This window comes from Rhea americana, unplaced genomic scaffold, assembly GCF_003343005.1.
Source record: "Rhea americana isolate MKP2758 unplaced genomic scaffold, rheAme1 scaffold_218, whole genome shotgun sequence".
NCBI lineage: Eukaryota > Metazoa > Chordata > Aves > Rheiformes > Rheidae > Rhea > Rhea americana.
Window position 1 is genome coordinate 1,348,103 of NW_028186321.1, and position 14,336 is coordinate 1,362,438.

Genomic DNA, 14,336 nt, shown 5'->3' on the forward strand with positions numbered 1-14,336 from the left:
GACAGGARGCCACTATTTCATGGCATTTTCTATTACAAACAAGGCTTTGGCTCTGTTACAGGAACAGTTTCAGACTGTCTTATGTGTATACCCTAATGCTAATTTGGTGATTTATTATGAAAAATAATTTTTGTACATCTTAACTTGAGGCATTATGGTTTTGTCAGCTTAACTAAAGTTATATTTATCTAAAGCCTTCTGACTTCAGTCTGGAAAACACAAAAGTGCAGCTTGCAAGTATTTTCTTAGTGAAACAAGGTCATTCTTACTGTACTGTGTCATGCAGAAGACAAGACAAATTACAGAAAGTGTTTGTATCAGCSTATTCTTGCTGGACAGCTTATGATACTATTTCACAGACTTAYGATGCCCTTTTCAAAATATTTAGAAGAATCAAGAGCTGTTAGTGTCTTAATCAGTTCAGATAAGCTCATTTTACATGGACTGCTTGTATCTTAGCCCCAACATCAAGTGCCTGCTTACAGAAAACTATTTTGAGATAAACTAATCTACTGCAGCTGTAAGTAAAAGCATGTGGCAAACAAGTTATTGCAAAGGGACCTAGGTTCACTGGGAAATACATAAGAATAAGTTTAATCGATAAACATGAGTTCGATGCCTTTCTCTAAGCACTTGGTCCTAATTTCTCTTTAATATTTTAAAAGTGAATATGCACATTTTCAGCTTTCTTGCTGCAACTTAAATATAAAAGCTAGAAAACTGAATGAATAGGGGAAAAAAAATGAAGCCTAAGAAGACTAACCAAGTCAATTCTTCTTTTAAAAAAAAAAAGAAAAGAAAAAAAAAAGAAGAAGAATTGCAGCCTAGCTGGAAAACATGTTTTTTTTTCTTAGTTTTCCTCAAGGCTGCTTGCAGGAAGGTACAATGTATGCTGGTGTAGTTTGAGACTGTACTGTATGCATAAATATTTCATAATTCATAAGGTGAAAGGACATTATACCTGCAAGTCAAACATTAACTTAGACAGACTAATACAGGAGATCAAGAATTAAATTGCCTGGAAAATATGCCCCAGATTGTTTAAAGTCCATGCTTTTTTTGAATAGAGGAATGACTTGTCAGATACTGATACCTTTGTAGTCTTGCATCTAAGTTTTAAAAGTACTTTCAGAGTGCAGGTATTCACTGTGCAAGAACTTACACAGATCAGTTTTCTCCTACCATCAAAATAATGGCAGGCAGCCCAAGGATGTGCAATTTCTTCTCCCTTCCCCAGAAGTTTTGCAAGTACCAAGACTTAGACAATTTAAGAGTATATTTATGAGTGTTTATGACTTGCTTTTTTTGAGGCTAAGATTCTAGCAGCACAACACTAGAAAGTGATTAAAGATTTCATTAATGAAAACATTCCCTAACTTTTGGTCAGAAAAAAGTCAAGACAACACCCACMACTACCACCCTGTTAAACTTGACTCCCTAAAAGCTAGAGTAGCATATGCAAATTTGTTGATAAGATGATGTGCCAAATAGTATTTGATTTCACTTTTTTATTAAAATATGTATATTGCTTACATTAAAATACAACAGTATTTTAAATATAGCCACAGGTTTAGACACTCAAAAAAAACCCCAAACCACATCACTTTAATAAATAAATAAGTCAAACTTGTTTATCAAAGTTTCAGACAATCAGATTTAGTAGATAATCATTTCAGATACTAAAAGTTTTAATACACTGTAATACCAATATGACACTTTTTAGAACACCACATGCAGCTTATCTACAGTACATGTACTAGAACACAGAGGCACTGGCTCTATAATGGTGGGTAAAGTTATGAACCACAGCATAGTAAGATCCTGCTTAATACTAGCTTTTGGATAAAGCCCTATACTAGAATGGCATTGCAAGGCATATCCAGGAAAGATGGAGTAATCTAGATACGACTAAATCCTTTGACACACACACATATGTAAGTTTGTTATCCAATTCCCAGCACAAGTGGAAGGTTAGCCTTAGCCAGCAAGTATGCAAAGCTTGAGTTAGTAATGAATTTGATTAGATATTCTGACAGCTATGCTCCAATGTCAACACTGATTTTATGGAACAGTACTTTACTTGTTTTGGAAGAAGTTATTTGAGCTTTTGCATCTGGGCAGTTAGAATACAGCATAGCAAAAAAAMCCACTACATACATTATAGCACTCCCACAGAGAGCCACACTGTCTGAAGATCTGTTGACTATCTTGCTTTATACAGAGTCAAAAAAAAAGCACAGATTGACAGGAGTGGAAAAGGGGAACAAGATCACTTTAACATGGACAAGACAATTAGAGGTTAACTCCATTTCCCCCTTATCCAGCAAAAAGGAAAAAAGAAAAAAAAAATCTACAAAGTAAATTTGCACTGCAGGATCATGGATATTTCAAATTGCATCAGTATACTTGATCTTTCCTTAAGTGTCCCAGAAAGTGAGGAAGAGGATAGCAGAAAGGAGAAAAAAATTCCTGGCTAACATACCCAAATACAACAAAAATATATCAATTCCCATTGTAGAGGCACAATTCATAGAAAGCTGTGTCTAAAATTTCCAATGAAACAAGTAAAAATACTAGTCCAAAAATAAATAAAATGTAAATTTATCAGTTATTTTGCTGGTGCAGTGCAAGGTAAGTAAGGTCATAGAAGTGCAGTATCACCTTTTTAGTATAAATACTCTATATTAAAGTCAGAACCTACAAAACTAGTCTCAAAGAAACCTGTGCAACACTTTTAAGATGGACAGCGCACTTACAAATCCCAGTGTCTAGGCTACCTGTTCAAACGTGGTTTACCCTTTTGTCTCGGCTGCTTAAGGGAATTCTGAAGCTTGGTCAGAACCAAATTCATTTGCATCACACACTTCCTGTAAACAAAATATGTTTTTGATCCCAGTATTCAGTAGCAGTTCATGCTACAGTGAGCTTTGATGTGATCTTTTTAGTATTGTATTAAAAGCCACAACAAGAAGAGCATTTCCTAAATTACCAACTAAATCTGAATTATTCGTGTCTGGCATTGCATAAACATTTCTTTCAGTTCTTTTTGCTTGACTTGATTTATAGCTTCTGGTTCCACAGGGCTCTTCTGGACCTTCGCCACAGCAAAATTAATCCCTTGAGTCAATCCTGCTTGTGTGATGTTAGCAACTTGGACCATAGAACTGCGAATTTTAGCAAAGGGGGAGACAGCTCTGCTGCTGTTACTGTCAGCTGGAGAAGGAGTCATATGGAATTCTGTCTCAACTATACCAGATGCAGCTCCTGGGCTTTTATGAGATTTACTGGAATAGGTCCCATCAACAGCTAAGAGCTGAGAATCTGGCTCAGAAGAAAGTACATCCAACTTTGATGGCCTGGAAGGAATGTCTCTGGTTGTTTCAGCCTTAGTTTCTGCCTTTTTAGAAGTATTATTGCTGGTTTGATTTATTATTTGATGGAGCTCTTGAGAGCCAGCCTCAGCCTCTAAAACATCTGCTATCTTTTGAGCATCATGTACAAACCTCTGGCAGTACACATCAATAGGTTTAGCAAATTCCATCTCCACATTGTCAGCAGAAGGCATGGGTATGTCTTCACATTCAGATGTGCTAGCCTGAGTGACATGGATCTCAGATGGAACATGAATGCTAATRGTCATGTCAGTGCTGCTTATAGACTGGGACCGACTGCCTAATCGGGGAGCTGAAGCAATGATACCACAGCTAGGCAGCACATAGTCTGTCTGTCCTATGTTCTCTAGGGAGTCAGTTAACTGGTTGTCCTCATCAGATTTAGAGTTAGTCAGGAAGTCATCTGAATGGAATGAATCATTATCTGATATTTCTATATCAGATTCAGTATGGACTTTAGTATCTACCACTGGATTCTCTAGAGTTTCAAGGCTACTATCCGATTTCCAAAGATTAACTTTCAAATTTGGTTTTAAAAAATTGACTTTCACTTCAGGTTTGGTAAAGCTACCTAACTTCCGAAGATTGCTAATGTTTACATTGGATTTGGTTTGCTTTACTTTCTGATTGAGAGATGAAAACTTGCTCAGTAAGTAATTCTTGCCTTGGGCCAGGGACCCTCTGTTCTGAGACCGAATGCCAATGATGTCTTCATGAGGCTTGCTGCTTTTCCTAGGGAAGAAAATAAAATCTCCAATGTACAATTAACAAAGCAGTTTCATTTATAAAACACCAAGTATTCACCACCTTCCATCATCTAGTTTCATAAGATGGACATTTTATTAACTACATCTTTTCCTTTCATTATCATATTTTAATTCGCTTAGTTGGGTACAATAAGAAGAAAATAGAGAATTTTAGTTAAAACAAGATGAAAAGCTCATGCAGACATTTTTTTAAACAAAAATGGTCTTTTCTTATATATATATATAAAAATATATATAAAAAATAATAATACCAAGGTTATAAATATTTATGTTGTACTCAGTGTCCAGATATAGTAAATATTCACAATCTATAGTGCCTGTAAAAAAGCAAAAACTGTTGTTACACTTTCTACTCAGCCTGAAAGAGAAACTGAAAGTGGCACAGTGATCAATGCAAGGGAAAAGTAGTTGAAACATTGCCCTAATAGTTTTCCCTTGTCAACTTATATTTGTGCTACACAATACACTTTTTAGTAGCTTATGCAGTCTGAATTGGAAGGGTCCATGGGACATGTTACATATCAACCGGTAAAGCATCTGCTAAACTTTGGCTAACTTTCCTTTTCTTCATTCCTCAGTGTTAACACCTCTCCAATATTTACATATATGGCTTACTTCCATTTAAGTTAGTTAGGGACAGTGAACTTAACTTTTAAAATAGAACTAATTAGCTTTGGAGGGTTTTTTTGGTGGGTGGGGCATTCAATACCAATGTTTTGGTTTTTGAGCTGTTTTAGTAACAACCCCCCCCCCAAAAAAAAAAAACTCCCCCCATGCCAAAAAGATTACTGGCCAAAAATAAACAAACAAACAAAAAAACCCACAAATTACTGAGAGTTTCATGATGGAAATTGTTCTGTTATTCAACATCATTATCTTTTTATTGTATGCTACAGAACTGCTAGAAAAAAAATACATTCTCAACAGATCAGAGGTTGCAAGAAAAGAGCATTTCCGCTTGCTTCATCACCACTATTTATCTATGTTTTCACCTATCTTTCTGCTCACGTTCTTTATTCATGTCCAAATACACTAGCAATAGCACCATTCTCTAGCCTCAAGAAACATGCAGAGTCAAGTAAGTTTCTGAAGCTTCCATTGACTACAAATAAGCCTTGCTAGTTATCAGTAGTACTGCCTACAAGTCACCTTCTCTTCTCTGTTCATGTCTACCATAGACTTTTACTTTAAATCCTTTTAGATTTTTCCTCATGTTATTATTTCAGGAGCAATTATGTCTACTGCATCTTCATTAGCACTGGAGCCTTAGGATTCCTCACCAGTGGAGCCGAAAATTTCTTCCCAGACTAAACCTTCATATTTGCCTTCCTGAAGTCTTATATGGCTGTCATCCTGTGTTAGAAGAAAGCTCACGAGGAAATTTGACTGGACGCTGGGTAAACAATTAAGCTGAAATCATCCTTCCAAAGAGAAATCATCCAGAACACACCTTGAACTACAGTTTTCTGTAGTTTTAAAACTACTTCTACATTTTTTTATTGGAGGTGGGAGGGAGGGAGGAGGAATACCCAGTACTGAGCTACCTCCTGTCTATGGGGAACATCATCTTCCCAAAGTTACCTTGTGCTCCTGTTCTGCTCTCTCCAATATTAAATATTCCAGAGTGAAATACTCTGACAAACTTCCTTCTCATTCACTGAGAAACAGCACTTACCAGCTATCCTCTAAAATAAGAAAGACTACTAAAATTTAACCATAAAGATTACTAAGTATTTATTGAATACATATAAACAAGCTGAAAAGATAACAGCATTTTGAGAACAGAGATTGAAGGACCTGTTTTGTCTTAAGGATTAAACTTAAGATAATGGTAAGTTTTTTGGTGATTAAACTACATTGTTTTTAATCCTGTACCAGTCTGTACCTGTCAAAAGGCCTGTTCTCAGGAACTCCCATACAAGTAAGTGTCCTGGAAGTCCTTTCAATGTAAAGCTTATCCAATAAATATCAGTTTTGACCCCAAAAGATACCGCCTTTTACATGGCATATTTTCATGACCACTGAATTTAGACTAAACTTTGTCAAATACAAATATCTTTAAGCAAATAATATGAAATCATTGCATTTTTCCCTCAAGTCATAGTAAGTGTCCCAAGCATGGGTAGCAAAGGAGATTCAGCATACCAGCCTCCTCCCAATCAACCACAATATTCATTTTGCAGTAAATAAAATGAATATAGAATATGTACAAATCAAAGAAATCCCACAAATTACGAGCCACCACAGTTAAAATACAAACATTAAGTCTTGCCCTGTGGCAACTCCTTACTTGTCATACTTGTGCTCATCATTTGCAATATTGCTACATAATGSCAGTCACGTAACACACACTTGCACTGTTAGGTGACAAAGCAGTAAGAGGGACATTCCGGAGAATGTATAAGAACATAAATAAAATTGTTGACAGTTTGTAAGGGGGAGGGAAAGGCTACTCCAGTTACCAGCTGCTACATACAGAATCCACTGACACTGTTTGGTTCATGGTCCAAAAAAACCAAAACACTACAGTTCCCATGCAAGTTTTGTACTTTAGACATGGGGCAGAGCACTGCCTACAAAAATTCTAGTAAGTATTCTTAATTGTCAACTGAGCTTTCACATGCCCTCTTTTCTTAATGGCCTTGCATTGCATAAGCTTGTGTGCTCATTCTGACYGACACATACAAGGATGTTTAACTTCCAGCCATGGCAGACATAAGACTAGATCAGAGGCACAAGAATGTTTCTTTCTTTTCTTGGAAAGGAAACATTCTCCATTTCTGCTTTTAAAACTTCATACCACAACTCTTGCATTTATCTGATGAAATAAACAATAAAACCAAAACCTTTGTAATTCTGTGAAGTTTWTGTACTTACTATATTTACTAAGTACTGGCATCATTACATTCCTGTATGCTACTGTATTCTACTATTTTCACTCATACATTCTTCAGCAAGATACTGAAGACTTTTTCCATTTTGTAGGTTCATAAATAAGTCCAATCTCAAAAAAAAAAACACACACACACAAAACTACTAACTCCACATTGAGAAATACTCTGTCCACTGATACACGATAAGGTTTTCTTAAATAAGAGCTGAATATCACCTCAGCTTCTATGTATGTTTTCACATAAGACCTGCAATGCTATCTTGTTTTGCTAAATACTCAACTGCAAAATACTCCAAACCAGATTTATTTCACAGGCTGAATTCTTACTACAGAGCTAGTAAGACAGATTAATAAATTCAGACAGGACAAATTAGACTTGACAGACTAATCAAACCATGTAACTTACAGTGTCACTTGCATTTCATAGTGAATATATGTTGTTCATATGTAAGCCCACATGTACAAAGGCTGCCTGAGCCTTAGTACATGGAAATCAATGAAAAATAATATTCTTTCTTATACTTTTAGATAAACCCCTGCAGACGACTTATCAAAAACAGTATAAAAAGTAATTCTTAACACAATAGCTAGGAAACAGAACAGTTTCAGGTAGACATATCATGCATGACTTACTATGAAATGGTAACCACTGAGAAGAGAGGAAAAGTGGGACACAGTCACATCACTTAAGTACTCACCTCTCCAGCTTTTTCTCAATAATGGGCACATCTAATCCCATTGCTTGCTTTGTGATTCGCAGCATTTCTGCAATGCACTGAAGAGTGTCTGAAATCCAATTAGCAGCCTGTCAGACTCTTAGAAAGCCTAAAATCTTTTATTTTGAAATCTAAAATTAGACTATTTTGTCACTTAATGAAATGTTTTATTTTTCCTCTAATAGTTGAATCCCAGAAGTTACAATTCAAATTTAAAATCTTATTAAATAAGCTTAAGAAAAGATTCTCATTAAACCCTAAAAACTGGATATAAGTGAATTCTCTCCTCAAAAGATATCTTGGAAGTGAGAACCAACAAAATATGAATTGTTTATTCTAATCCTTGTTTACAAACCTCAGTGCTCTAGGTAAGTGATTTTTCTCCTATTAGTATTCACTTAATTTAGTTAAGCAAGAAGCAAGACATCTCTAGTTATTGATTTCACTAAATAAGTTCCTAGGACGGAAGAAATGGATTTAAGTGTATTTTAGCAGGTTTTCGAGCAAAAAAAAAAAAAAAAAAAAAAAACACACTCCAGTGTCCAGCTCTTACATAGAAAAATATTGCTTTAAAACCATCTGAACTGTATGTTTCTTTGTATACAAAAATAGCAGTAGTTTAGTGTTCACATAAGAAGCTACATACATACATTTCTTCTCACAGAGAAGTGGGTTGTATTAAAATTTATCTTTAGAAGTTACTCCAAGAATCATAGAAAACAGTGTTTATATAGAAATAAGTGTTAGTATATCAAGTAAACTTTCAACTATAAAGCTTTCATGTATGAAACAAACCTTTTCCATCTTCTTCAGGGTTGCGTACCACAGCTCTAAGGGTGTGAAAATACCCACTTGTTTCTTTGTATTTGTAATGCAACCTCATGCAAGAGAACTTGGGTTTGCCAAAGAGAGTAGGCTCAGGTCCTGAGAAATAAACCAGAAAGGTAGAAATGATTTTTGATAAAGTATTTGGTTTAGATGTTTCTGTAACTCAGGCTATTAGTTCACAATAAAGTGAGACAGATCTTTCCACTGAATTCTAAGGAACTGCAAATCTGTAATGAAATTGGGGAGGACTGGACATGGGGGAAGAGAGGGCAGAATTCCCTCCCTTCTCCAACTGAAAAGCTTTTGCTTTAGCAATAGAAACAAGTATCACACCTACTTTAACTGTACCATAAGTKGAAAATGCGAGATTTAACCAGTGGATGTTATTTATACTCTTTAATCAAATTAATCAGCATAACAAGATGATTTCATAATAGCATGTTTCTAGTTATAAATGGCTTTTCTTTGCWGCACAGTTCTGACTGTTAAATCATGCACACACACCCCTTAAAGCACACTTACAGTGAGTTTGTTAAAGCCAAAAAATAGGTGGGTTTATGTGTATTCCCACTCAAGCTAGGGAATCTCTCTCAAACTGCTAATTTTTGTTTTAATTTTGAAAAATAAAGTGCAGTCACTGTAGTGAAACTTAGACCTGGCTAAAGAATTTTTTAAAAGCTGTAGAACAATCTAAGTTTTACTCAGAACTGTCTACTCTGTATGGATCAGAGCACCTGTATATCATACATGCATACCTGTGACTACACTGATCAAATTGTTACTCTAATTTGATAAATATTTAGATTGATTTTGATTAAAGTGTTTAGAAGAGTTTGAACAAGGGAACATTTTTAGAAACCTATCAGGTGTCAGAGTTTCCATTTCAAGCAGTACCAGAAGGCATTCTGACAGAGTCATGACTGTGAGAGAACACACAGGCTCGCGCTTGGTAGTTGTTAACARCAAGACATTTCTAGCTACAGTAGACTACACAGGAGATATGCAGTGTGTTGAGGCTTTATGTTTCAGTGTATCATGCAGAATGTTTTGGCTAACTGCTTTTGTTAAGCTTTTGTTAAGAGCACCTAAGGAAACAGAGATACACAGTGACTCAGCTCTCACCTATCTCTATTTTTTCCAAAGCATCAAGGCTTAGCCTTTGGTACTGATTCACCTTGTCGATTTCGTCATCATAGCTAGAATAAAAGAGTCAGAGTTAATGCTTGGTGCTAATCCAGAACACAACAACTCACAGTGAATTTCACAGGGTAAGAGCAATTGTAACTTACTAGGCCACATAGTAGGCAGAATTAGAAAGTAACAGCAGAACATCCACATCTTTATGAGTGGCATCAATGAGACTAAGAAAGAAGAAAAAAGTCAATACACAGCAGGGGGTATTGGTACAACTGTAATTGTTGTATTCAGCATATTTTGGGGACACTTTGACAATTAAAGGTACCTTACAACAAAAGGCTTCAATTTTGGTACCCTATCTGCTGTGAYGCTATCTGTCCATAGCTTGTACATTGAAGTTTTCATCGACTATAGACTGACCCACTAAATTTTTGGTATACAACACTATTAGTAAACCAAAACCATTTTGTCAAAGTTAAACTTGCCATAGTGTAAGCAGGACTCATGCACATGGTAATATTCTCCTAGCTCTAGAGATACTTAATAGTTTAAATAATATACAGATATCGAATTTAAGATCAAGTCAGCAATAGTTCAGTATTTTTTATATCTCCAAAAAGTGAAGGGAAGAAAGAATGATTAGACTCAATTCATACGATGAGTTGTGTGTGCAAGTATCCTTCACAGGATTAGATACTGAAGTTTGATCTGCAGAAGACTTAACCATTTTCTTGTACAAGTTAGTGTACTCTAAACTTGATAAAGTGATTATCAATGAAATTACAGCTTGTACTCACTACTTTTCATGAAGAGAACTCTCGGCTTTCATATTGCAGATCCACTAGACAAAAATTTAATCTAATAAGATATGGCTTTGCAGTCAAGTTACACTTCCCCTATAAAGCAATAAGGACAGCAACCTCTTTTAGGGTTAAGAGTGGTGAAAAGTTCTCCTTCTATCCATCACAGTTTGGCAATATTAAGTAAATGGATGCATAATCAGACAATTTCTCAAAATTAACTCCTTTATGCACCATTTTTATGGCATTTTGAAAAAGTTTATTTTGGAAGACCTTGACTACACTTAACTTCTCGCATGTTTTCAGCGCAATTATTCAAATCCTTCAAGAAGTCAGTCATTCCACAAAACTGCCCATTTGTATCATGTTTAACATACCAGCTATTAAAGCAAATTAAGACTACTCATTTAAAATATCAGTAGTAACGGAAGTGTCGTGCTGGCAGTTTATTGGTTATGACTTTATTCAACAAACCTTGGATCACAGTCAATAAGTGCCCATCCTCCATGAAATTTTTCATCATCTGGTAAAAGCAGTTTCATGTAACTCTGCAACAGTTGGCTGATCAGTTCCTGATGACTTCTCACATTCTCCTTATGCAAGGCTTCATGCTCTTTTTCTTTTGTAAATATGGAGTAAAGATCCTCCGTTACAGGGATACCCTGCATCAAATCTAGATTAAGAGAAGCAAGATATTAATAAAGAAAAGACAACAATTAGAAATAAGATATACAACAGCAGTCTGATTAATTTGCAGATGCCTTCAGAATGGTTCTTAAAGCAGTACAGTATGGAGAATCAAACTCTTGTTTCACTGAAAGGCAGTATTATACTTACTAAGCTTGCAATTTCAACCAACATTCTATACAGAAAGCTCAACCAGACATAATAAAAAAAAAATCTTATGATATGAAACCTTTACAAACTACGCTACATAAACTTGACTACGTAAAGCAGAACATATGCTTTACATATGACAGAACATATGACATTTAATAGYATAACAACTTATGAACAAATTCTGCACTAATCTACACTACATATAATTCCACTGAACTGACTGGTGTTTAATCTCCACATAATAAATCACTGTTCTATGTGGTGCCCACTGGATAGACTCAAACAGTATATACACATTTAGCGCACTTCAGAGAGCAGTCAAAAGACAAAGCCAAGATGATTTTAATAAACTTGATGGCATTTTACTCTTACCTATGACTGCTTGCCTATAAGCATCCCTGAAACGATTCAAGTAGTATCTGTTTGCAGAATTTACTCCATCCTTCATTACTCCTGCCAGCTTTCTTTCACCAGTCCTTGTGAAGTCACCCTGTTGCACAAGACATTTAAATCATGCAGAACTTTGAAGCAGCAGTCTGCTCTCAAAAGCTTTGGTATTTTGAAACTCAGAACTGAACAGATGACTACTCAAAAAGTTCAAGTAACTCTTTCATATAAAAGCTTAAAATACATTTTCAAAAGAACCTTTATTTTTCATGGTATGTTTGACTCTACAGAGCATCTTATGCTTTTGATAGACCTAGGATTCTATCCAATATCCTAAAAAAAATTTGGACATATACACCAACTAGGATTAAAGAGAAACATTTAAGGCATCAGGTTGGAATGTCTGAACACCTCGGTTATTTTTGTCCTATATTTAAAAACAGTATTGGCTCATTGAAGAAGATTAGAGATTATTGAAGGAAGGCTTGCATCTTTTTTGCTTCTGCTACCAAAACAAGTATAACATCCTGAAGAAAGATTGCATTTCTGATAGTACATATCCACATAACTTCTGAAACAAAGTTTCCAGGCCACAGGAGGCCTAGAATTTGAATTAAGAAAGAAGGCAGTCACCTCACTAGAGGATCTTGAGAGTTTCAGACCAGAAGAGCCAGGTAGTATTGGCTCAGAGCAGCTCTAAAAGCCATGCCAACTAGAATTAAACACATTGCAAGTGTATTTCATTTTCAAATTAAAATAAATTGAAAATTCAAGTGTTAAATTTGAAACTAAAGTGAAAACAATTTAATTTGTTGACATCATTAGTGAATATAAAAATCTCCAAGCTGAAAATTTAAGTCTATAAAACTGAAGCTCTGTGTTCCAGATTTAGAGTCAAATACACGTATGTCGAGTTGTTTTGATTATCTGCAAGGAACAGCAGTGAAATAGACTAACCAAAGTTCAGTGGGGAGAGGAAGAAAAGATTCAGGTCTCAAGCACTTCCAGTATACYGGTTTTTCCAACATCAACTACTGGGAAAACTAAGACTGTTCCAACAGTGACTATAAACAGAGAAAGTAGCTCATAAGCCTATGGCTTTTCAGAGATCACTAGATCCACAAGCAGCTTCACATCAAATTTCTGATCTTGGTAGACTGTACTACAACTAATAAAATAACTAAACTAGTCAATATCCACACATCTACCTACATAGCCCACTTTTAAGTCCTTTAAAGGACTCGACAAAACTGCAACTACTGTGTGTAAACTTAAGCGCAGTAATGCTTAAATGCTTATAGATCTTAACTCTTAGCTCAACTATTTTGTATCTAGACATAAAACAAAATTAAGTCTAGCCAACACTGTCATGGCAGAGCTTGCCACTCAAGTCTTTCCTTCATGTGCACGAGGTCTGACACAAAATGTTCTCTTATCGAAAGGCCTCACGTCTCCAAGAACAAGCAAGCCGAATACATGGCTAATTTTGCTACGTACACAGTTCTTTACTGGTCATAAAAGCCGTTATATAACAAGCTATTCAACATCATAATGGATAACACTCTACCTTTAAAGCTGCTGTGCCAGCATATTGCCGACTTATGGCATCTCCATTGTTTGCCCATATTATCTGGTAAATTCTGTTGCATTTCACTGGCAAAGGCTGTTCTGGTGGCATCACACCCAGTTTTTTGAGCTGGAATTTGATAGTAACATAAGGTTCAAGATAAAGTCATTCTTAACATCAGTACTTGATAAACAGTTTCAACTGCTGCTAGTTTAAGACTATTTAAAACTTAACAATTGAGAAAAAAGAGGAGCCCATCCTGCTCGCTATGAGAGGAAGTTCATTGTTAAACATCATAAGAATCCCCAYTGGAAGTAGTAGTAATAAATTTCTACTTTTATATTCAATACATCTTCAAAAAATTAGCTGAAGGAAAACAAGTTATTCTAGATGACTCAAAATAAAAGAAATGCTTCAGTTTTCTACAGGGAACCATCAAAAAACAGACCTCAACTCTAACTTGTTCAAGCTGTGTCATCCATGCTACAGTCTTGTGTCACAATTTCTTTCATTGTAAAGCAAGGAGCTTCAATTTTACACTTAGAAAAAAGCAGCAAGATTTCTTTTCTAGGTTGAAAAAAGTGCATACTTCAACACTTACAACTGAGAAACTCTGACAGTATGGCTCATCGTTAACTTGCTATTGGTYAACTTAACCCTTAAAAGATTAAGGCTAATAGTCAATTTACACCTTTTTAACTAACAGCACCATGCCATTGATTAGAATGTCAGATTAAAAATGCAGCTTGTAAAAAAGCAAGATCAATGAAACATAAATAACTAAGAAMAAAGGCTTTCATAACCTTAAAGGTCTAAAAATAAGGAAATGGATTCTTTCCTTCTAGTCACAAGAACAAGCACACTATATAGACTTCATCTTTTGCTCATGTTATTAGTTATGTTTATTACTAATATTTGTGCATTTTGGACAGTTACTGCTTAACACTGATACTGAAAGGAAGACGTATAACTATTCAAAACAACCAGTACTTAAGTTTTTCCAAGAGAA

General features: G+C 35.4%; 1 protein-coding gene across 1 annotated transcript in view; it reads right to left on the reverse strand.

Moving 5' to 3' along the window:
• Positions 1-1,493: 1,493 nt before the first annotated feature.
• The window catches only part of INPP5F (inositol polyphosphate-5-phosphatase F), a 45,937-nt gene continuing 33,094 nt past the window's right edge, over positions 1,494-14,336 (reverse strand). The window contains exons 13-20 of the mRNA XM_085305277.1: positions 13,328-13,456; positions 11,746-11,863; positions 11,008-11,206; positions 9,886-9,957; positions 9,719-9,792; positions 8,564-8,692; positions 7,751-7,838; positions 1,494-4,124 (exon numbers count right to left, since the gene is read on the reverse strand). Of these exons, the coding sequence (XP_085161403.1) occupies positions 2,993-4,124; positions 7,751-7,838; positions 8,564-8,692; positions 9,719-9,792; positions 9,886-9,957; positions 11,008-11,206; positions 11,746-11,863; positions 13,328-13,456 (1,941 nt within the window). The 3' untranslated portion in view covers positions 1,494-2,992. The remainder of the gene's footprint in view (positions 4,125-7,750; positions 7,839-8,563; positions 8,693-9,718; positions 9,793-9,885; positions 9,958-11,007; positions 11,207-11,745; positions 11,864-13,327; positions 13,457-14,336) is intronic.